At 40.8% G+C, this 24,358-nt stretch overlaps 2 protein-coding genes and 1 long non-coding RNA gene across 3 annotated transcripts; 2 read left to right on the top strand and 1 right to left on the bottom strand.

Moving 5' to 3' along the window:
• Positions 1 to 1,553: 1,553 nt before the first annotated feature.
• On the top strand, positions 1,554 to 8,537 carry LOC114764769 (protein mono-ADP-ribosyltransferase PARP12). The gene is made up of 12 exons (XM_028954686.1): positions 1,554 to 1,931; positions 2,135 to 2,270; positions 2,584 to 2,950; positions 3,101 to 3,151; positions 3,547 to 3,673; positions 5,127 to 5,292; positions 5,447 to 5,567; positions 5,681 to 5,777; positions 6,405 to 6,489; positions 6,592 to 6,722; positions 6,851 to 7,002; positions 7,203 to 8,537. Exons 1-12 carry the CDS (start codon positions 1,651 to 1,653, stop codon positions 7,625 to 7,627), a joined length of 2,139 nt encoding a protein of 712 aa, XP_028810519.1. The 5' UTR covers positions 1,554 to 1,650; the 3' UTR covers positions 7,628 to 8,537.
• Positions 8,280 to 9,817, bottom strand: LOC114764770 (uncharacterized). Its single transcript, XR_003742545.1, has 2 exons — positions 9,764 to 9,817; positions 8,280 to 9,146 (listed from the first exon to the last, which is right to left on the bottom strand). It is a non-coding gene; the product is annotated as an uncharacterized LOC114764770 (long non-coding RNA).
• An 858-nt stretch (positions 9,818 to 10,675) lies between these two features.
• LOC114765211 (protein mono-ADP-ribosyltransferase PARP12-like) lies at positions 10,676 to 23,048 on the top strand. Its single transcript, XM_028955291.1, has 17 exons — positions 10,676 to 11,060; positions 11,188 to 11,326; positions 13,446 to 13,779; positions 14,055 to 14,105; positions 14,249 to 14,375; positions 14,697 to 14,862; positions 14,958 to 15,078; positions 15,162 to 15,258; positions 15,561 to 15,645; positions 15,726 to 15,856; positions 15,967 to 16,124; positions 16,211 to 17,237; positions 20,131 to 20,296; positions 20,380 to 20,466; positions 22,144 to 22,274; positions 22,361 to 22,506; positions 22,666 to 23,048. The coding sequence occupies exons 1-17, from the start codon at positions 10,789 to 10,791 to the stop codon at positions 23,031 to 23,033; spliced, it is 3,606 nt and encodes a 1,201-aa protein (XP_028811124.1). The 5' UTR covers positions 10,676 to 10,788; the 3' UTR covers positions 23,034 to 23,048.
• The last annotated feature ends 1,310 nt before the right edge of the window (positions 23,049 to 24,358 follow it).

Here is a 24,358-nt window from a genome sequence, read left to right on the forward strand (position 1 = left end):
GTAAATGACGTCAAACATAGTCCACGCTGAATACGTACATTCCTTTTTTTAGTCTTTAGGATGTAGAAGACTACAGCGCCATCTGCTGGCAGGTATAAATGTAGCGAGGAAATGTAACGAACGATGCCCCGATTCCGGCAGGTGGGATACAGTCTCCTCCAGAGTCTCTCTGTTTTGGCCATAATATTTGCCTTATTTCAGCAGCTTAAACCCTCCAAGGAGAAACCTTACCAAAAGAATCAGAGATAAAGCACAACATGTTATCAATTCAATTCAAATGTTATCAATTCAATTCAATAAGCTGCGGTGTTAATGTGTGTATTTATAATAGAGGGCAAATAGCCTGTAAAATTACATTGCGTGTATTGCTTTGGGCGTATTGCTATGAGCAAAAATATACTTAACAATGTATCATCTTTATGATGTATCATTGAAGAAAACTACATGTCTGGATCATCAGTGGTTCCATCACTTTGTTTTTGTGGTTCATTGACTCTTTAGCATCTCCCCTTCGGGTTTCCTGTCAGTCTTCAATTAGGAGACAGGGTGAGCCATAATAGGAATTTTTTTTTTTAAATCCATCTCCTCAAGTACAAAGTACATCAGTTTTCTGCTTGATGCCATTTCACATTTACAGCATTTATCAGACGCCCTTATCCAGAGCGACTTACAACCAGTAGTTACAGGGACAGTCTCCCTGGAGCAACTTAGGGTTAAGTGTCTTGCTCAGGGACAGAATGGTAGTAAGTGGGATTTGAACCTGGGTCTTCTGGTTCACAGGCGAGTGTGTTACCCACTAGGCTACTACCACCCTAATGGAATGTTGATGATATGATTTGCACCATAATGGAATGTTGATGATATGATTTGCAAAATACCATATGCCGCATACATATTTGTGCTAGAATGATACTTTTTGAGTCACATGTATGTTTTCATGTACTAACCAACAGATTTTCATATTTTAATTTCTTATTCATGTAAAATGTACAACTGTACATTATTTGTGTTTAACTGTATGTAACTAGTTTGAGCAAAGCATAATTCATAAATCTGTACACAAGGTACTGCACGAAGACCTCTGACCTAACTAAAGTAAACTGAATGTCTACAGAATAAACATATGGGCTCAGCCCATAAAAACATCGTCTAATGAATTTAACTAATTTCATTGAATGCCTTTCTCATTAGACATGAATTTAGGAGTTGCACTATAATTCGGTTGCGTTATAAGTGTCAAGTAGAAACGGCACACCTTCTTATCAGGGATGTGTGGAACCGGGATACTTTTACTACACGTGTTAAAACGATCCTTACCTGGAGTACTGTTCTCTGCATTGCTGTGTTGCCAAGTCTTAGTTTAAAACCAACCCCAAACTAACCATATATTTTGTCACATTATCATCTCACAAACGTGTAAATAAGATAAACTGGTAGCCCGCGTTAAGATGTAAATGTGACGGCCGCGGTGGGTTTAAGGTCATTTGACGGATGGAAACGGCGTGAATACGGCGGACCTGGCGCCCTCAGTGTTGACGGGAGTCCGGCTGAGTTTCGCTTTCGATTCTCCACAGTGGCGCCGCACACGGAAGCGTCTCGCGTCGTGCTTCTCAGGCGGTGCAAGGTGGTGTGCAGGACCGGGCGAATAAGATGGAGTCGGCCATTATAAAAACCATTTGCCAGAACGACGGCTCAGTGAACTACGATGATTTGCTGCAGCTTGTCAGGAGTCAGTTGTGTTTTGACGTCAACGCCACTGAGCGCGTTCTCGAGAACGATGACAGGTTTTCCATCGTAACCTCAGGCGGCGAGAAAAGGGTAATCGTGAAAACGCAGCTACGCCTGTGCACATCCAGAAACTGCACGGGTTGCTCAAAACTGCACATCTGCAAAAAATTTGTGTTGGGAGATTGTCCGTTCGACAAGGGGAGGTAAGAACTCTGCTAAAATTCATATTTACTTCTTATTATCTGTAGTCAATAAACATTATAACATAAATCGTTATCTATATTTTACGTTTGATTGAATATGCTATTGTAACTGTTGGTGGATGTATGGCTTTTGTTGGTCGAGCTAGTCGATTCCACTTTCTTTGGCAGGGTTTAACACCCAAACAATTTCTGCCTCCCTGCAGAAGGCCATGTCGTTACGGCCACATCCTTCACTCAGTTCACAACAGGGGCGTTCTGTACGAACACGACCTTCTTACACTGGACATGAAGGAGCTCCGTGTCGTCTTGCTTCAGAGCGATAACTCCCTATTGCCTCCGGTAGGATGAATGGGTTGCATGGATGACAGTCCAGACAGGGAAATTTAATTACATGGTCATTACCAACCTATACATTACCAACTTGTTTAAAATGAACTATTTTTTTACTCCTTTAACCCCAATATTTGAAAGAAAGAACACAATACAAATGTAATAATTTATCTGAATTATCATAATATAATATATTTACATTTACAGCATTTATCAGACGCCCTTATCTTATAACTTACTTCCATGTTTCCATATATTATAGCTATATTAACTACATTCCATAACAGTGTCTGAGTGTCTGAAGCATAAATGTGTCTTGCAGGTGTGTCACTCATACAACAACGGTACCGGCGAATATGGGAAATGTCCGGATGGTGAAAACTGCAGGAGGCTTCACATATGTGAGCGTTACCTCAGGGGCTCATGTGCCTGCTTTCGGGCTCACGACTTTTATGAGCCACATCCTTTCAAGACACTACAGGACAGAGGAGTACCTGCTCACTTGATGGGCGAAATGAAGGCGGTTTACACGAACATTGAAGCACTAAGACACCACGACAAAGGCAGACAGTTTTCACAGAGCCTGGGTGCTAGCGCTTGTGCCAGTTCTTACCCCAGCGTCCGCACTGGCACCAAACCGAACCAATGGCAGAACAAAAACCAACAAAAAGGCCCAGAGGCTCCTCAAGGTACAGTTATAATCATCTGTTTCATTTTATTACAATGGGTTTGTGTGTGTTTTATTCATCATTGCTCCTTGAGCTTGATAATATAAATACATGTATATCTGGTAAACAATCAATTTGCAATTCTCCATACAATTTGTCTGGTTTCCTTAGATAAAACTGAGATATGCCTGTACTTTGTGAAGGGGAGCTGCAAACATGGAAGTAAGACAACACCTCTGTATCAAATTTAGGTTTTGCAGAGAAATAAATAACTCAATATATACACTACCAGTCCAAGTTTGGGTGCACCTACTCTTGTGAGAGGTCATTTTCAAGAATCCAGTGCTAGAAGCAGTATTTTTGTAGCAGGAGAATCGCCTCGTTTTACTTTTATGACAGCTTTGGTCACTATTGTCGTAATCAAAAGCTGCTTCATTGCATGAGTGAATGGTAAGAAAGTGTTCAGCATAAACCTTCAGGATGTTTAAATCAACTTTTAACTAGTAGTTGCGTTCAAACCTTTGACTGGTTGTGTGTGTGTGTGTGTGTGTGTGTGTGTGTGTGTGTGTGTGTGTGTGTGTGTGTGTGTGTGTGATAATATGTGCTTGTTTTGTCAGACAGATGTTGGAGAGCTCATTGCACTTTGCCGTACCAGTGGGAAGTAAGGGACGGACGAGGCTGGTCTGCTTTACCTGACAGTGAAACAATAGAGAAGGATTTTTGTAACCCTACAAACATTTACAGGTATATGAATAGCTTATGAATTAGGGTGACCAGGCAGCGAATCCATGTCAGGGAGGACATGTTGAACAAAGACTTGGCATGATTGTGTGCTGTGTGCTTAAGCTTGGGCCTTTTTTTATAGACCTGGACCATAAATTATAGTTCATATTACACATTCTAATAAATCTTCTAAATTAAATTAAATTAAATAATATATCTTTATTTCAAATACATACATTAAATCCTTATACATCGTTACCAATAAAACCACCTCTGCCTCAATGCAATTTGGTATATGCTTAGCTCCGCCCCTTCCCCAGTTTGTTCTTAGCCTGTCAGTTCACATCACAAACTAACCACATGAATATTAAATGGGAACACTGCATGTTGACAAGGGAAGAACTATAAAATCAATAAAATCAGCTACAATTATATTATATGTCTGATCAGAGTGTTTATACTGGCAACAGGCCCATGCTCTGGGCATACAAAAAACAGCATTTTTGAGGACAAAGAATGTCTTGTGTTTGTGCCAGTACAATAGTTTGTAAAACATGAATTAGTACGTAATGTCCCCTCTGACATGGATTGTCTGTATTCCCTAAGCAGAACCTTTTTTGTGTGAACCATTTTCTTGGGAATGAGCTAGTCATCTGATCTCTGATCAAATTCATTTTTACGGAACTCTTTGAATCTGTATATAAGGTTCCTCTCAGTTCTTGTGGGTTTTTGTATAGTTATGTATACACAGACCAGCACCCATCATTCCCCATTATATGCTCACATTTATTTTTGTATGCTCACTCATATTTTTATAATACACAGCTTATATAACTTGATTTTATACACTTGTTACCATTATGCAAAATAGTAGTGTTAATAGAACTTGTATTCATATTGCATGTCCTGCTGAGGTGGTGCATTTAAACAATTCCTGGTAACAGTGACAATGCTCGAGGCGGTGTGAATATGCTTTACTGATCACTTTATTTTACATCAAAGCTTCAGAGTGCTCACTTTGAATTTGTTCACTGATACATTTGCTGTAACTGGCAGAATGGTCCACCCCACAAAATCACCCCCACTTGCAGTCTAAAGGCTTGTGGCTTTATTGTGACGCTAGGTAGGTTAAACACTGGTGATGAAGAACAACAAGAGGCAATAGCTGAACCAGACATGAAAACATAAGTTGCTCATAAGTTGCTCATAAGTTGAATAATTGGGCATATCAATAATAATGAAAGAATATAACTTTGATCATAACATGAATACGGAACGATTGGTCAATGGGCTGTAAGCCTAAGTTATGTTAATGCAACATGATCACAATAATTGAGTCATGACTTGCAGACTCTGTCACATTTATATAGCCCTTCATTCCTGACTTAATTCCTGATCTCTGTTAGCAGTGTGTTTAACAGGGCATGTAAATAAAGTTGACTTTAAAATTACTGATACTTTTGTGTCTTTAAAGCAGAGGAATTGAGCCGGTGTGCTTTGACACAATGACCCGTGGACTTTGCAGCGTCCGCCGACTTTCCACTGATTCCTCTGTGCTTCAGCCTACATTTATCCTCACTACCAAATGGCTTTGGTATTGGGAAGATGAGTTTGGAAATTGGATCCAGTATGCAGCAGCTGTAAGTACAGTCAAGAGCAAGGGTGGAGTTTTCAACTGTCATGAAACAGCCTCAACCCTCTATGTCTGGATTTTTTTCCCCTGGTCAAAGGAAAAATACATAAAACTGGAGAGATTCATATTTTTTGTGTATTGAACTGACTCCTTTTTAACAGAATGGGGGTCACAAAATGGCTTCTGTTACCAGTGAGTATTTGGAGCAGAAGTACCTGGAGAACCAGAATGCAGTGATAGAGTTCAATGCGGGGACACAGAGCTATGAGATCAGTTTCCAAGGTGAAGCACTGACGACTGGGAAATGTAAAGAATGATGTGTAACTAGTGAGTTTTAGTGCCATTATAACCTTTACACCACTGTAGCGGCATGTTGTATTTTTCCTCCATTCCAGATATGTTACAAAAAAACAAACAGTATGGCACCAAAAAACTAGTGCGAAGACGTCCTGAATTTGTCTCTTCAGCTGACACACAGACCATCAAAACAAGGTAACTTCTAAAGACCTGTCACCTTTGCTGAGCTGAGACATTCACAGCATCCTCACACAATAGCAAAAGTAGCAAAGTCTTGGCCCATCAGAGTCTATTCGTTTTTTTTATCTGGACATTGAGATGTACAGATTGGGCAGTGGTCGAAGTGGACCCGTATTCAGAAGGTTGACGGTTCGAATCTCAAACCGTCAAGGTGTTCTCAAGGGTGCTCACCAAGGGTGATTGTTAAAAGCAGAGGACACATTTCACCATGTGCTGTGATGCAGTGTATCACAATGACAATCACTTCACTTTAATCAAATTTTCTCTATATTTTCACACTAGAATTAAAATGATAGAATTTTATAAATATTTAATACAACCCAGTATTGCATTATGCAGCTTTGCATCACCGCTGGCTGCTCCTTGTCTTCAACAACTCCACCCTCCTTTTTTATTAGCTGGACTGATATAAATACCACACTGGGCGTTTCATTCTTGTAATCAGTCGCCCTGTTAGGTTAGTCAACTTTAATATCTCAGGCACTGTTACTTTACCCCAGTACTGTACATCACCCGAACCCTCTGGACATTTAGAAATTTCATATTACATAATACATTGGGAAACCTCCTTTCATCTTTCAGCAAACGGGTCCCAACCAGTGCCTCGAATTTCAAAGCTCTTCCAGCTCATTGGGATAAGACACAGACTCCTGAAATTTCATATAAGGTTGTTTTTTTTTACCTATTCTTAAATCAAATTTACTGGAGCAACGTTTCATAAGACATGGACAAAAATGTCAAAGGATTTTCAATTTCTTCACCCACACAGAGAGTGGCTTTGCAGACTTCATCCAGTGAATATACTGAAGTCATGGACTTGTTCAGCACCACCATGCAAGGATTCGCTATTGTCTCCATAGAGAGAATTCAAAACAAGGCATTATGGGAAGTCTTCCAATGGTATGTTCACATGCTGCAACTGATCTAATAAATAGGCTCAATGTCTAAATATTGGATTAAAATTGGATTAAATAGCAATTAGTAGCGAGTCTTCATAGTGTCTTAGGTATGTTGGGTGTTTTGACCAGGCAAAAGGAGCACATGAAAAAGAACAATTCAGGAAGAGATGTGAGGGAGAGGAAGCTATTTCATGGAACTGACTCCAAACACATTGATGCCATCTGCCTCCACAACTTTGACTGGAGGATCTGTGGAACACATGGGACTGCTTTTGGGAAAGGTTGGTTCCCCATTGCGCTACACCCGCTCCTAAAATGTACCGTGTGAGTGCATTACCTTTAGTGAGCACATCAACCAATTTTAGTATAATTTACATTTGATATCATTTTCCTGTAATAAGATCCAATCATGTGACATGAATTATCTGACTTTATCTGAATTATCTGACGGAGTAATGCCACTGATAAATATTTTTTACAGGAAGCTATTTCGCCAGAGATGCTAAGTACTCACACAGCTACACAGGGGATTCCAGCACCAGGTGTATGTTTGTTTGCCGCATTCTCGTGGGTGACTACGCCAGTGGACATCCCAGCTACGTCCGCCCTCCTTCCAAAGATGGAGGCGATACTAACTTCTACGACAGCTGTGTGGACAATGTGTCCAGCCCTTCTATCTTTGTGGTGTTTGAGAAGCACCAAGTGTACCCCGAGTACCTCATTCAGTACAGGGAGCATGGGCACTATGCACATTATTATTCGAGCCAGACAAGGCCTGCAACCAGACAAACACCCACAACCAGATCCGCATACACACCTGCACCCAGACCAGCACCCACGCAAGCATCATTTGTACAAACACCCACTCCTCCAAATAATCCGGACAAATCCTGCATCATCAGTTGAGGGATCATTCTGATTGTGGCTCGCCAAAGCCATATTAGAGGCAATTTCTGATTTGTTTGGGGGTTATTTTCCTTATTGGCTATTGCAGTCCAGCTAAGCTGGTTGCAGTTTTAAACTGAAAATATGCACTATGCCTCCACTCAGAATTTAGCTCAGATCAAACAAACATTTATTTTTAGCCAAGCTAAACATTTGATCAGGGCATCCACATGTCCACTTTATTAGTTTCTCCCACTGTGCAATTTCCCACTTGTGGGACTAATAAAGGTTGATCTTATCTTATCTTATCTTATCCTTACTACTTATTACCATCTGCTATTGTTAGCTCATATACTCACACAAAGGTATATTTGCTGATGACAGGCGCACCTTGTGTTCTTGTAGGCCTACCCTATGATGCAGATGTTCCAGTTGTGAAGTGAAAGTGTTTAGTTGTCACATGTGACACACCACTGCACAGCACACAGTGCACACAGTGAAATGTGCTCTCTGCATTTAACCCATCCCCTGAGTGGCATCTCAGTGGCACCCTGGCGGCTCGGGATTCGAACCGGCAACCTTTAAAAGTCAGTTTAAATCATTTTTTATTTCATATCAGGGGAAACTAATAGTCTGAATTTCACACCACACATGAAAAGACGGTTTACACACAGAATGGTAATAGCATGGGCTCTTTTATTAAATAATCCATTGAAACAATACAGCTTCAATCAGATTTACAGTGAATGAAATATGCAGAATTATATATTTTTACATTTGCAATAAATGTAGAGGTTTTATATTTCTAGTGTGACATGGTTTTCATTGTGATTTTTCAGATATTGCCATCTCATATTGTGGAATGTGGGGTGCTAATCATGTATAAGATTGCCTTTGGTTTATAAAATAAATAAAAAAAAACTGAAGTATTCAGTGTTGTATTTATAATGTCTATTTACTTCTTAAGCATTTATATACAGACATTGTGAGTCCTGTTCCTGTAGATATTCCTGACAGAATATTTTAATTCCTTTCTTACTTCTAACATACCCAGAATGACTCCATTTAATTCTACAAATAGCCAAAATCATTAATGCTGGTCATGATAGAACAATCACTCACTTTCTATCCTGGGAAACTGGGCACATTGGCATCTCCGCAGGGCACACACAGCTATGGACAATTCAGAGTCAGAAGTTCTCCTAGTGTACGTGCCTTTGGAGGTCAGGAGGAAACCTGGAAAACCCAGAACATTTACATTTATGGCATTTGGCAGACGCCCTCATCCAGTGCGACTTAAAACGTGCTTTCATGTTACCATCAATGAAGGAATCGGTTCTGGTTCACTAGGGCTCTAAACCAATGTCAGGAGAATATGCAAACTCGGCACACACCAAGATTCAAACTCTGCGCGATTCAAAAATTGGATGGTATTGAACTTTTTTTCAGTTCTCAGGAGCACCTGAACCACTTTTAGACCTGGTGGTCTCCAACTTCGACCACAGTAGACGTCCTGCTCCAACTGCCACGTGTTCTTGAGCTGAATGAGATGTAGACAGACAGTGTTAAATTCACCCTAGTTAGGCTGTCCTAGCCACCAATATACCACTATAAACACATATTTCAGTATCGGTCATACAATGCCACCATCTGCTGCTGCTTCTGTTTGTTCTCTCCGAGATCAAGCGCACAGACTACTGGCAGACCCCAGTGAAGAGACCAGCAGATAAATCCTGGTTCCTGACAACTGCTAAACGAGGACTTGGTATGAAACGAACCAGAGGGTCACCACAGCCACCACCACCATAACAACTAAAGCTTCAGGGATTTTCAAATGGACCAGTAGCATAATAATGGACACGATTTTTTCTCTTATTGGACAATCACAAACCCTGCACTGAAGATAGAAGGTTTGTCATATGTACAAAGTACAGCGTACAATGAAATTCTTACTTGAAAACCTCTCCCACGTAGACAGAACATAGAACATGATACATAGAAGACATAGAAGACAAAGTACAGTAGCAATAAATAAATCACAGAAGGCTAAGTTCCATAAAGTGAGTGTGCATAATTTAAGTGACAGTGCATAATGTTACGTAAGTTACATTCAGTGAAGCGTAAATCGATTTATTGCTCATAGAGAGCCACACTTACTATGTGTTGAATAGCGTGATGGCACTGGGGTAGAAACTGTTCCTGAATCGTGTTGTGCATGTGTGAATTGTCCTGAGTCTCTTGCCTGATGGCAGGAAAGTAAAAAGTGACAGTGCAGGATGACCCTGGTCCTTCAGGATGCTCTTCGTTTTCCTGAGACAGTGCATGCTGTAAATGTCCATTATTGCCGGGAGTGGTGTGCCTGTGATCCTCAACACCCTCTGCAGAGCTCTCTGGCCCTGAGCAGTACACCCGCCGTACCAGGATGCAATACTCCCCGTGAGGATGGACTCCACAGCGCACCTGTAAAAGCTGGTGAGGACAGAGGTGGATACCCCAGCCTTCTTCAGGGGTCTGAGGAAGTGGAGTCGTTGGTGAGCTTTTTTGGAGACACTGGCTGACTCTACCGTGGAAGGGGGTCCCTCTCTGTCAAACCTTCCCAAGGTTTCTTCCTTTCTTTTTGTCTCTCTCAACTGTAGGGCCTGTCAAAGCCCATTGAGACATACTGTTTGTGAGTTTGGGCTATATAAGAAATAAATGTTGTTGTTGTTGTTGTAGTGGGGCCCTGGAACTAACAACGAAGCTGTGAAGGATCCCAAGCTGTATTCACTTCACTCCAGTCGGTCCCGACCCGCTGAATCATGTGGGAGGTGGACGTGATGCGGAGCATCGTGACGTAAAGCTGAGTTTCGTTACCTCAGAAGAGCTTGCGAAGATGTTGCCAGACACTACAAAGAAAAAAAAAAACGAACATAAACCCCAGTAAAACATTAACGATATTTTTCGCAATGTCAGAAATTTAAATATAATATTTCCAAATGACATGAAAGCCAATTAATTCCGTTGCTAGTACACAATTGGCGTTGGAATGTTTAAATAACGCGTAAGCAAGTCAAGACATGGCAACATGAGTTGAGTTTCGTTTCCCTTTCGTCGCTTTGTGTTCGGCCGAGTTAAATGTCCACGCTCTCCTCTCTCGAGTGCTCTGCTGTTCACGGCCGTCAGCTGCGTGGGAAGGACGCGACATGTCCGAGGCGGCGCTCGTAAACGTCATATGCGAGAGTGGCGGCGCGGTCGCGTACGACGAGCTGCTGGACATCGCGGCCGGCTTTCCCGACTTGAGCCGCAGCTTCGACGCTGTCGTGGGAAACGGCGAGAGGTTCGCGGTCACCGAGCGCCACGGACGAAGAGTGGTCGTCGCCAAAACCAGCCTGCGACCGTGCAGGGAACGGGACTGCGCGGGCTGCCATCATCTGCATATATGCAAATTTTACATCCACGGAGAGTGCAGACAGAGGTAAGGCGTCGTCATCCTGCTCATCATCGTTTTCTTGTTTCAGCTCAAGAAAATTCAGTTTTTTTGGTGATGGCAGCACGTTGAGGAAGAAGTAGTGGTGGTCCAAGTTATTATAATGCCTTTTCAGGTACTGCCGTTTTGGCCATGATTTGAACTCGGACCACAACTCCAGGGTTCTCGCTGAACACCAGCTGCAGCACCTGAGCAGAGGAGGACTTCGCCAGCTGCTTCTCCAGAATGACAACCCACACTGCCTCCTCCCACCGGTATGGTTTATATACGCAATGTGAGGGTCACGTGATTCAGATCATGAGGTTTTTTTTTTAATAGTTGAGATACATGCAGTGGTGGTTTTTGATTTGCGCGACATGAAGTTGAGGTTGAGCGTGAGGTTGAGGTTCAGCTACATACATGTTAGTCAGTAAATAGTACTGACATACAGTGCTAAAGTGCACGTGGGCGACACAGACACACTGGGCTACATAAAGTGCAAACACTGAATAGCCAAAGCCACATCTAATAACCAGCTCGCAAAATAAATCACAACGCGGAAGTTTCCTCCTTATTGGAATTGTTAGTTCCACCTTAAATACCTCTCAGCAGGCTGTAGTACCCATAGTTCAGTGAGGTGTAAAGTCAGGAAATCTGTTTCAGAAATATAGAACGTTATAGAAGAAGTGTTACCTGTCAGTCCCTGACAATTTCATATGGGAACTGAGTATTACTGTCATGTTGGACGGGACATGGCAATGAAGGAGGAAGCATATGCACGACTTCACACGACAGGGGTTTAATACAAACTGCACGAGACAAGGGAACATAAACACGCAGTGACCTGACGGCAAACAGACACGAACAGGATAGTTTTATACAATTATATAAATAGACAAGAGGTGAACACGATCAGGGAACATTACACAAGAGGAACATAAAACTCCGGTCCGGGCTGTGGATCCAGAGTAACCCCTGCCTGTCCGGATCATGACATTACCCCCCCCCAAAGGCACAGCCTCCGCGAGTGCCCCACAAAATGGTCCATGAAAGGGGGGGGGGAAGTCCATAAGCACGACTCTTCCGTGGGGGACCAGCATCCTGTCCGCCGTCCGCAGGCACCGTCACTCATTACACGAGACAAACATGAAACTCCAGATCCAGAGTAACCCCTGCCGGTCCGGATCATGACAATTACATATTGATGAATAGCATTTTCTTACAAAAAAATTACAATTTAAAAGGCCGGGGCCACTGAAATCTCACTTGTTTAGGGTAAAATAGGATGTGTAGAAATAGTATCATTTAATACCTCTCTGGCCCAAAACATGACCAGGGAACTTTGCTCATGTGTATGTAGAATAAATATTGCTGAACAGTTTTTAAGGTGGAACAGAATAATCGAATAAGGAGCTAACTTCAGCGGGGGTGTTCACCCAGGGTACCAAACGGGCCAGGATTGCCCCTGGACACATACACACACACACACACATACATACATTGAGGAATCAGGACACACAGTACATGACGCTTTGTTGGGTATGGGGCTGTGAAGCCGTGCATACAGATAAACTAAAATAATGAGGCGCCCTTTTGACAGACGCCAAACTACAGTTTAGCGTGCTAGAGCATTTACATTTACAGCATTTATCAGACGCCCTTATCCAGAGCGACTTACAATCAATAGTTACAGGGACAGTCTCCCTGGAGCAACTTAGGGTTAAGTGTCTTGCTCAGGGACACAATGGTAGTAAGTGGGATTCGAACCCGGGTCCTATGGTTCATAGTCGAGTGTGTTACCCACTGGGCTACTACCACCCATCAGAGCTGTAATACGAAATACTTAATTAGTTGCTTGTTGCTTGAAATATCCCACACCATCTGTATTTTTAGTACTAACCATGTAAATTGAAAATAATAATATGATTTTGTAACAGAATTATCAGGTCACGTACAAGACTAAACCTATTCCCATACGGGGCAAATATGTGGACAGTGGACAGAGCAAACTAGGGTGCCAACTAGGACACTAGTAAAGTTTTGTCATTCCCGATTGTTGGATTGATAGTTTAGATTCTAGATCTAGTGTGAGGATTAATTGTGGGAGAGAGGGTACAATAAGGTTTACATGTTCAGAAGAAATATAATAAACATTTAAGAACAATAACACTTAAATGTCCATTTTAGGCACTAGATTTATTAGAATGATGAGAAGTTATATTTTGAGACATGAGGTCAAGGCATTTTATCTGGAAACAGACCATATTCACAATACACAGATTTAGTTTATTTTCCGCAATATGCTAAATATTTAAATAGTCGGTAAGTAACTGATAATAACCTTACACTTACACTATAAGCCATGGAGTGTACCACTTATGTCTACATTTACAGGTGTGCTTTAAATACAACAGAGGCCAAGGTGAGTATGGGCAATGTGAGGAGAAGGAGAACTGCACAAGACTCCACATCTGCGAGGACTTCATCAGAGGATCCTGCAATCCTAAGAGGGGCTGCCACAGGTCACATGACTTCAATGAGCCCCATCCATCACGAATATTGCATGGCCGGGGTGTGTCCCTTGCTCAATTGGGATCTATGCTATCAGTTTATCAGAATATTTTTGCTACAAGGGGCAGCTATAGCACAAGGGCCAATATTGCTTCAAAATCCACCACCGTACAGAGCAGACAGCAAAACAAAGAACAGCTTTGTGAAAAATACACAGGTAAGCTTACGTTCACAAAATCCCATCATGTGCCAGTAACATCCCATATCCTAACATATCTTATGCACAGTATTCACCATATTGCCCTGCTGTAACGGAGCAAGCCAGTCCTTAAATCCCTAAAAGCCATATTTACACCAGTATTGGCACTTTTAAAATACACCCAAGCAACTCTGAGTAGATGTGTTGTATCTCCCCAGCTAATCCCAGGAACCAGTAGTTAAAAGAAATTGTGTAGATTGTACACATTTTCATGATAACTTCTGTTCTCATAGTGATTGACGAAATCTGCCTGTACTTTGTCAAGTCTGACTGCAAACACGGAGGTAAATATCTATGCAATAGCATAGCATTCACAATTTACTTCATGTACACGTCTCTTGTACTTGCTCTACTCTTCTTTAATATATACCTCCTATAGAGCAGTCAGAAATGACTTCAGTGGTGTCTTCCACTTTTGTCTTTAAAGAAAAATGCTGGAGAAAGCATTCCAAAATGCCATATCTGTGGCAAGTGAAACATGGAGAAAGCTGGATAGATTTACCAAACAATGAAGAGATTGAGAGGGACTTCAGTGATCCATCCAGGATTCACAGGTATGTTAAATTAGGTGTGCATGACTATTTATCATTCCAGCCCCCACAGAAAAGACCACTAAAAGACACACTGCATATCCACATTAAAATAAGATACTTCACTAAAATTACAAAACAGCACATTCCGCTTAACCTAAACACCAAGCAATTAAGGAGGAAGCAGGATCAGTTTTGTTGCTGGCATTGGTCAGATGTTGTAGTCTGTGTGTGTGTGTGTGTGTGTGTGTGTATATATATATATATGTTATAAATTCTTGGTTTTGTTTGGAGGGTTACCTTTGCTTTAAAATGGAACACACAGAATGCTTTATCTCTTTTCAGTGCCGGTAGCGAACCTGTATGCTTTGATACAATTACCTGTGGTCTAAATGAGGTACGGAGGCTCTCCACAGCATCCTCAGTTGTGCAGACCAGCTTCAACCTCACCACTGACTGGATGTGGTACTGGAAGGATGAGTATGGGAAATGGATCCAGTATGCATCTGTTGTAAGAATGAAATGGAATACTGTGCTATGTCAAATCCTGAAGTATATTGTTGAATGTTGAATTGGAGTGAGACAAACCTTTATTTACTTTTGTAGAAAGAAATGCACAGGATGGCCACAGTCTCCTGCAGGGATCTTGAAAAGAGGTATCAGGAGGATAGTAGTGCAGAGGTGACTTTTACTGCTGGTCAACAGAGCTATCAATTGAGCTTCAAAGGTAGATTATTTTAATAGTAAGCATGATGGAGAGTGCAGTGTTTTTTTTTACAACTTAGATTATTAACTGATTCTTTTGTGCAGACATGATGCAGAAGAATGAAAAAAATGGCACTCAAAGGGAGGTTAGAAGACGGCCAGTTTTTAAGTCATCTAAGGATGTCCAAAATGAAAGAACCAGGTAGTTCAGTTTATAATGTGTAATGTGTTTGTATATGGTACATTTTTTTATGGTACAGGGGCAGTGGCAGTGGTGGCCTAGAAGGTAAGGAAATTGACCCATAATCAGAAGGTTGCCAGTTCGAATTCCAAACCAAGGTGCCACTGAGCAAAGCACTGTGCTCCATTCACACAGCTGCCCACTGCTCACCAAGGGAGATGGTTAAATGCAGAGGACACATTTTGTTAAGTCCTGTTGTGTGCTGTGCTGCAGTGTTTCACAATGACAATCACTTCACTTTCACTTTCATTTGGATTTTTTAGCAAAAAAAGGGGCCCTATATCTCAAAATTGGAAGGGGGTTCCTGGATACTGGGAAAAGTCTGCAGTACCTGACACTGGATTCAAGGTTCACATAAGTGTCTTAACAATATTTATTGGTTAAATATTGGTTAACATCAATGAAAAATTTTCCTTCTTTTAACCTAGAAAGTGCCACTTCAGAAGACTGACAGGGACTATGTGAAAATCCATGATTTGTTCAGCAAGACGTTAAAAGGCTATGATATCATTTGCATTGAGAGGATTCAGAATAAGGAACTCTGGGAAGACTTCCAGACGTAAGTTCAACCTCAAACGTACACATACATATATTTCAGTCCTTGAAGTTGGTAACTTAGCATTTGAATTTGCACTGTAGATTGATATAGATTGATGCCAATTTGTACAGGAAAAGAGAAAGGATGAAGAAAGCAAATACGGACAAAAAGTATGGTGAAGGAGAACGCCTGCTGTTCCACGGGACTAACTCTGTCCACATTGATGCCATTTGCTCTCTTAATTTTGATTGGAGGAAATGTGGAACCAATGGAACTGTGTTTGGCGAAGGTGAACATGTGCAAACTACAGTAAACCAAAGTGTGTTAGTATGAATCTGTGTGGTCTATACTCCTAATTTTTTTTTTTCCACACAGGAAGTTATTTTGCCAGAGATGCTAAATACTCCCACGCATATACCAGCAGTACTGGAGACAGGTGTATGTTTGCATGCAGGGTGTTGGTTGGTAATTACACTAAAGGACAGTCTCACTATCGCCATCCACCTTCCAAAGATGGAGGTCATACTTTATATGACAGTTGCGTCAATGATGTTCATGACCCCTCTATATTTGTGGTGTTCGAAAAGCAACAAGTCTATCCAGAGTTCCTCATTACCTATGGTGAATGCACCTTGCCCCCTTCCACCAGAAACCCGGTGACTTCCTCCAGCAAAACCACTCCACCCGTGCAGTTTTCTTTGGTTTCTCCCTCCGCTCAGACTAGTTCTGCTGCAACTATTGCCTCCCAGAGTCCAGCAACAGCAAAACTCACTTCTTTTGATTCAATATGGTCTCCTTACTCCCTGGACACTTGCACAGTGTCTAGCTCTACTGCTTTTAGTGCAGCGTCACCATCAAGTGGCACCTTGAATATGGCTCAAAAATCTTCTACCACTGCTTTAGATTTAAAAGCAGCCCAGATTCCTTCCACTTTGCCTTCCATCGAGTCCAATTCTTCTACAAGTGTTGCCACCGTAAGTTCAACAAAACCACAACTGATTTCTTCAATGTCCGTAATGTCTCCAGCATTGGTCCCTACACCCATTAGAGTGCCATGTTCTACCACTCTTGCACCATTATCCTCTTCCTCAAGTTCCACCTTAAAAACAGCTCCAAAATATTCTGCTTCTGCCTCAGATGTAAAAGCAGCTCAGCGTTCAGCAGCATCACGTCAGATGCTGAGCCCCAAGCCTTCTTCTGCTTTCACAAACCCAGGACATGATCTGGTGCAATACCCCAAATCAAAGGATGTAAAGAGGTTGGCCACAGAGAGATCTTTACACAGCGGTGGCTCTGCAGAGTGGCATTCTCAGCAGAGCTCTTCTCCAAAGAGTACAGACATGTATTATGTTTCTCAAAGACATCAGAAGAAACAGCAAAATAACAAAGACTGTGTGCTGCTGTGAATTGGTGGTTCGAACAAAGAACAGCTGCTGAGTTTCACAGCTCCTCCCACCTTGTCCGAAAAACTTTATTTAGCTCTGCTCCGCTCTGCTATTATAATATAGTCATCTATGTCTGTGACCATGATTGCACAATGGTGCATATCAACATTTTGCAGACAAAATGTATAACTGGAAAATTAATTATTCTAAGACAAGTGTGGTGAAAGATTACTTCTTAAGTGAGAAATGAATGGCATAAAAGTGTATAAATAAGGTGGTCTGACTATTAGACAACTTTGTACAGCTGTGCCGACTTGTCTCGTTGCACAAGCAATAATGTCTTGTATTTGTCTTGGATCAAATGACTTTAAAGATTAATAAAAAAAAAATATCCCCTTGTATGTAACCTTTTTGTAATGTTTTATTTTCTTTCTGAAGAAAAAGGTACCATGACAGGTTCCCTGAGCATAACAAGGTCCTTAAAGAGCCTAATCTGCAAGGAGTGAGAAAGGATAAATTCTCAGCCTAAAAATGAGGTATTTAGTGGATTTCAACAGCTATTTCTGGCCTTCAGGTTCGGCGCTGACACTGGGAAAAGACTCATCTCTGATTCGGTGTTAGGTGAACTTTGCATTTGGCCCAAAGATTTACTGCCAATTGTTTTCTGGCAACCCACCATATTTTGCATTCCAGTAAATCCATCATAACTACTTGTTTATTGGTTTATTATGGTTACGACTGGTGTCCGTCACGTAGTCCTTAGTATGTTGCCCCATGAGTAAAATCCCAAAATTCAGATATATCTTGAGATTGGAAGTATGAATGGTTTCTTTGCCATGAGTTTGATTCATTTGTTTAAACTGAGTATAAAAACATTTTTTTTTTCTGTGTGGGTGTTCTCAGAATCTCTCTGATCGTTTTTTCTAAAGCTTTAAATGTGATGGAGTCTTTTAACAATGAAATCAAATAATATTTTCAGGATGCATATTGATCTGAATATTATTACAGGTTCTACATTACGGGTTACTTTCTTTTTTGATGACACTGATCTGCAAATTATGGCGTTCAAAGTTCGGCCTTGCCCTGCTATAGACTAGATTTTATTTGCAGTGAGCAGTATGCTGAAATGGAGCCAGCAGACGATCATCTACTTGGTGCCCGCTCGAGGCAAGTGGCCTTCAAGAATCTACAAGAAGAATTAAATGAAAAATTTGCCAAAGCGCGGCAAAATCCAGACTTGCGATGCATTTCCCCAAGCGCAGCAGGCAGCACGACGTGCTCGGCGAAGACGCGTCTGATGCTCTGCAGGGTGCCGTGGTGTTCAGGCTGCTGCAACTTACACCTGTGTGAATTTTACCTGTTTGACAAGGACTGTCCATTCTCGGGAGAAAGGTAATGTGAGCCGTGATGGGAACTTGTGTGGAAGGGAGGGAAAAACACATCAGTCTCAGTCCCCATAATTTTAGTTACACCGAGCAGCAAAGGCTTGAGTATGAGCAACAGACATAAATGTAGAGCATGTTTGTATGTAGTCTGTAAGAAAGGCTGCAGTGTGGAGCAATATTTAGAAGGATGCTGTTGTGTCAGGATCACAATCATTTATTAGACTTGTTAACAAAAGGTATGTTACATCCTGATTATTTGGGTAAATTTCAATTGTCACTGATTTTTCATTGTATAGATAATTTAAAATTAGGAAACAACAAACATTTGCTACTGCAATTTTATTATGTCACGCTGGATAAGAGCACCTGTGTAAAATGTGTAAAATGTAACCTTATTGTTATTATTACATTTTTGTTCCAAAGAAATGAGTGCCATTATGGCCATGACATGTTCTCTGAGCATAACACTAAGGTCCTCAAAGAGCATAATCTACAAGGAGTGAGAAAGGATATCTTACGTTCTCAGCTTCAAAATGAGGTATTAACCGTTTTTGGAGTGACATTTGGCCCCATTAAAGACTGTGAATGTTGTTAAAAAGACATGAATTTTTTGAAATTATAATTCTGGCCACAAAAGACATAAAACTTAGGAGAACATTCATCTTTCAGACACAATCTTGATGGACATTTTCATAATAATGATCATACAACAAATCCAGATGAATCTGAGCAATAATCAAGCTACATATTTTTTTTTTAAATGAATGTCCAAACATCACTTTGTTGATTTTTGTTGATCCTCTGCATGTCCTTTGATTTGAATTTCAGTCAAACATTGTGAGGTCACAATCTGTCCTGCTATATGAATTTACTGCATGAGGAAGTCATGTTCTGAAACAGTTCCATTACAGGACACAAAATTTCACAGCAAATTTTATCTGTTCTATGAGTTCGATATCACAGACAGTAAAGGTATAGATGAACTAGAGGAGCAACAGGACAGAGCTGCGACTCTAAGACATATGAAGGGTAAAATTTCATCCCTGATGGGCATGATGAGCATCAGGATGCAGGACTCCTCCAAGCATCCATCTATAAGAACACTCTGGGACCAAGGTATGCTTCTTTCGAGCACAAAACAACCAAGCAACAAGTTCTCCAACATTTTTCAAAACCTGTTTTCCAGGAGAGACAGAGATATGCCTGCTGCACATCATAAATGGCTGCAAGCAAGGTAATACGTTCATTTGAGTTAATAAAGTTCATTTCTTTGCGCAAACACCTTTCGAAAATACAGTAGGATCATTTGACTTCAAAAGGCAGGTGTGAAAAAGTCCATTTCAACATGCCCTACAAATGGGAGTACAAATCTGGAGATGGCTGGGTGGCATGCCAAGACAATGAGAAGATTGAGCATGACTACAGCAACCCAGAAAGAACAAGCAGGTACCAGAATAAAAAAAAACATTAATCAATTTCTTGTTAAGAACTGCACTGACCATAAAAATGGTAATTCTGTTCACAGCACAGGAAGGGTCTGCATAAATTTTGACAGCATGACCTGCAGCTCTGGTGAGGTCCGACGCATAAGCACCCCGCCGTCTGTAACTCAGCCTAATAATGTTCTTACCACCAAATGGGTTTGGTACTGGAAGGACAATATTGGCCAGTGGAATCAGTATGAATCATCGGTGAGGGCTCGCACCCTTTTTCAAGGGAAGGTCACAGATCAAGAATGTAAAAAATTTTTTTATTTTTTTTTTATTTTTCACAGGATGGGATTTATCTGAACTCTTCCATCAGCAGCGATGAGCTGGAGACCCAGTACCAGGAAGACAATGCTGCTATTATTGAGTTCAAAGTGAACAGACACACATATGAACTCAATGTGAAAGGTTTCCTTTTTTTTGTCACTTGTGGAAAACTTTTGAGTCCACTTAACAAACTAATTTACATTAAAACTGTACATTTTAGGTAACTTATTAATGAATAGGATTGAGTTAAATTTAGATACATATGAAAGGCAACGATAAACAGTTTATTTGCAGGTTTTGAAAATAATGACTATTACGCCATTTAGTAGATGCTCTTGTCAGTGTTTTGTAGTCCATATTAAAGTGCAGAGAACCTTGCATTTAAAAATGGTGTTTATTCAGAGAATAAACACCATGAATAGGCGCATCATCATTTGAAGATCGAAAGGGTCTCAGATGTTCTCATTACTGCAGGAAGTTGGTTCCAATGAGACTGGATGCAGGTCTTGCTCTTCTTTTGATGAGAGGAGGTTCAGGACGAGAAGAGCTTGATGCTCTGAGAGGAGGAGTGACCTGCCGTTTAATCAGTGAACAATTAGTGTTTTGAGTCAGGATGGCCGAGCGGTCTAAGGCGCTGCATTTGGGTCACAGTCTCTCCTGTAGGCTGGGTTCAAATTGAATCTAGCAGGAAAGGAAACCATCAAGGCACTCTCCCCACACACTGCTCACCAAGGTGATGGGTTAAATGCAGAGGACACATTTTGTTCACCGTGTACTTGCTGTGCTTCACAATGTCAATCACTTCACTTTCAGTAGCACCATATGTTCCATGTACAGGGGCAGTGGTGGCCTAGCGGGTAAGGATTCTCGAGCTGCCTAGGTGCCACTGAGGTGCCACTGAGGTGGGCCTTGACTGCCCACTGCTCCCCAAGGGTGATGGGTTAAAAGCACAGTGCGCTGTGCTGTGTTTCACAACGACAATAACTTCACTATCACTTTGAGCTTAAAACAGGCTGCTACAAGAAGCCAGTGCAGGTGTAGTGTATATGAACATTTTGGAACTCTTTAGACAGGTCTTACAACAGCATTTTGGATAGGCTGAAGAGGTCATATAGTCTTAAGGGGAACAAAGCCTAGCATTGTTGAAAAAAAAAAACAGTCTGATTCATCTGATGTTGTAAAGTAGGTATCTGCATGAAAGGTCCACTGGACCTCCTTTTAATGCATCAAACAATCGTTGCCCTTCCACATCAATTCTATTTTATAATTGACCTTGAACCTTCAAACGGTATTGTATATGACATAATCCTCATTAGATGTGGTTGCCCACTGCAGAGTTTTTTGAGCGATTTTTTTTTCTCAGCAGTAACTAAATAAATAATTATCTTAATTCTTCCCAGCCATGATTCAAAGAAACAAGCACTTTGGCACCCAAAGGCAGGTCAGAAGGAGACCACTTTTTGTCTCAGCAATGGAAGTTCAAAGCATACAATTGAGGTAAAATTAAATTTTTCTTTTTTATTATTGTTTTTTTTTTTTCATTTCATTCCATACACTTTCTTATTTCCTTTACTAGATTTTCACAAAAAGGCAAAGTCATACCACTTCACTGGGACATGAGAGACATGCCTGAAATGGGTTTTAAGGTGATAAAAATAATAACGATATTTTCCACTGTAGTAGGTCACCTTTTCACATTAACAGACTGGTAGCTGTTTCATTTGATCAGTGATGTAATTGGAATGCCGTCTGACGTAAAATGACAAAACCTATTCTCTCTTCAGAGAGTTAGACTGGCAGAGTTCTCAGATGAGTTTGTAAGAATATTTCAACTCTTCAACAAGACCATGTCTAACGTTAAGGTGAATTACATTGAAAGAGTCCAGAATCAGGTCCTGTGGGAGGCATTTCAATGGTGTGTTTCAAATTACATCATTACAATAACATAATATAAATTATTTATTCTAATAATATCCATTCTAATGAGAAAACCCTTTTCAGGCAAGGAGATCTCATGAGAAAAACGAATGGGAAGGCAAATGAGCAAATGCTCTTCCATGGAACGGACTCGAAACACACTGAGGCCATTTGTCAGCAGAACTTTGACTGGAGGATCTGTGGAACCCATGGAACAACCTACGGCAAAGGTAGGAGTCATGTGCAGGATCTCAAATCCTTCTGGAATTACCCTACATTTGATATCTATCTATGATAACTCATATCATATAGTAATTAAACTTTCCGTATTGTATGCATTTATGACTATTGGTATTTTTATTGTACACCAATATCAATTTCTTTTTTAGGGAGTTATTTTGCCAGAGACGCTCAGTACTCACACAAATTCACCGGCACCTCGGGATTCAGAGCAATGTTTGTTTGCCGAGTTTTGGTGGGTGACTACACTAATGGACACAGCAGATACCTCCGTCCACCTGCTAAAGACGAGGCCAAGAACATTTTTTACGACAGCTGCGTTGACAACGTGGACAGCCCGTCCATTTTTGTGATTTTTGAAAAGCACCAGGTTTATCCAGAGTACCTCATTCATTATGAGTCGGGGTCGCTCGATGCAGTCCATTACAGGACCAAAGCAAGTCCTTCATCAGGACTGTCCAAAGACAGACTCTCCCTTCCACAAAGCTGGCACCAATCCAAATCCAATCTACCTTAGCTCACAAATCAGCAACATTTTTATTGCAGGGCCAATTCACCAAACGGCCTGAATATCTTTGGACTGGAGAAGGGAACCAGAACATCAGTACAAAATTCCCATCATTGCCGGGAAAACACCAACAGAGGGCTTTCAAATGTAAATTTTTTTTTTACAGTTGCTTGCCTGCTGTGATGCTTCAAATTGCATATTTGAAAATATTTCACCGTCTTTCAAATCTAAGTACTTGTCAATAAATAGCATCGTTTTTGTCAATCGTCATAAAAATACAGATTAATCAGGATTGTGGAGCAGTTTTATCGTGGTTAGCAGTTCAATCTTGTGTAGAGATGTGCAAGGTAAACAGATGAAAGGTCTAAGGGGTGTTAATACTTTTGTTTATTCAAATGATGATAAAGCCATATAGCAGTGAATGACATCTGTTTTTCTTTTCTTTTTTTTAAATGAATGCTGGACAACACACAGTTGAATCACACAGTTGAATTAAGCGCTGAGTCAATGGTACACAGTTACGAATACCTACTGTAAATATATTTGTGCTTAAAAATTAATTTGTATTATTGGCATAGTGTTCAACACTGTTTTTACTCAAGAAGCAAGAAACACTAAGGCGTCGACCAGACATACTGTTCTGATTCCATTCACTTGACTGTATTACGTCAGCTTAATGTTCAGTGAAACAATAAATTCATTTGTAATCATCAGTGTGGGTTACAATTCCCATCAGGGACTAGCTTTATGTATGATGTGTATGCACAATCTAAGTATATGTAAATATATGTGTGTGCGTGTGTGTGTATATAGCAGTACAGGTGTACTATACACACACACACACACACACACACTGCAATACTGGCACGGTTCTTTCTTTAAGATGTAGCTTGTGTTTAGATGCCATCTGGTGGCTGCTGTCGATAATAATAATAATCTGAATAATCTTCTTTACATCAGAGATCAATTTAACGCAGAGTGCAAAAGCGAAAGCAATGTTTTGTCAGTCAAGTGACAAAGATGACAATGTAAGATGCAAATAGGTAATACTAATATTAATGCATAATTTAAGGTGTGCAGTTAAAGACAAAAAAATAACAGCAGGGTACACCATAATGCTGTGAGTAATGTAAGCGGGGTCCTTCACAATGTTCACAGCCTGAACACTGCCTGTTTTGGTGACTATGTACTTCTTTAGGTTATTATATACATATTACAGCAAAAACCAACAAATTGTTGTTAAATTGCACATGTTAAATTCTGGTGTGCTAATTGTAGTGATGAGATGTGGGAATTAATTACCCATCACCCCGGTAGCATGTGGTCTTCAGCAA

The sequence above is a fragment of the Denticeps clupeoides genome, chromosome 15 (genome assembly GCF_900700375.1).
Source record: "Denticeps clupeoides chromosome 15, fDenClu1.1, whole genome shotgun sequence".
In the NCBI taxonomy this organism is placed as follows: Eukaryota; Metazoa; Chordata; class Actinopteri; order Clupeiformes; family Denticipitidae; genus Denticeps; species Denticeps clupeoides.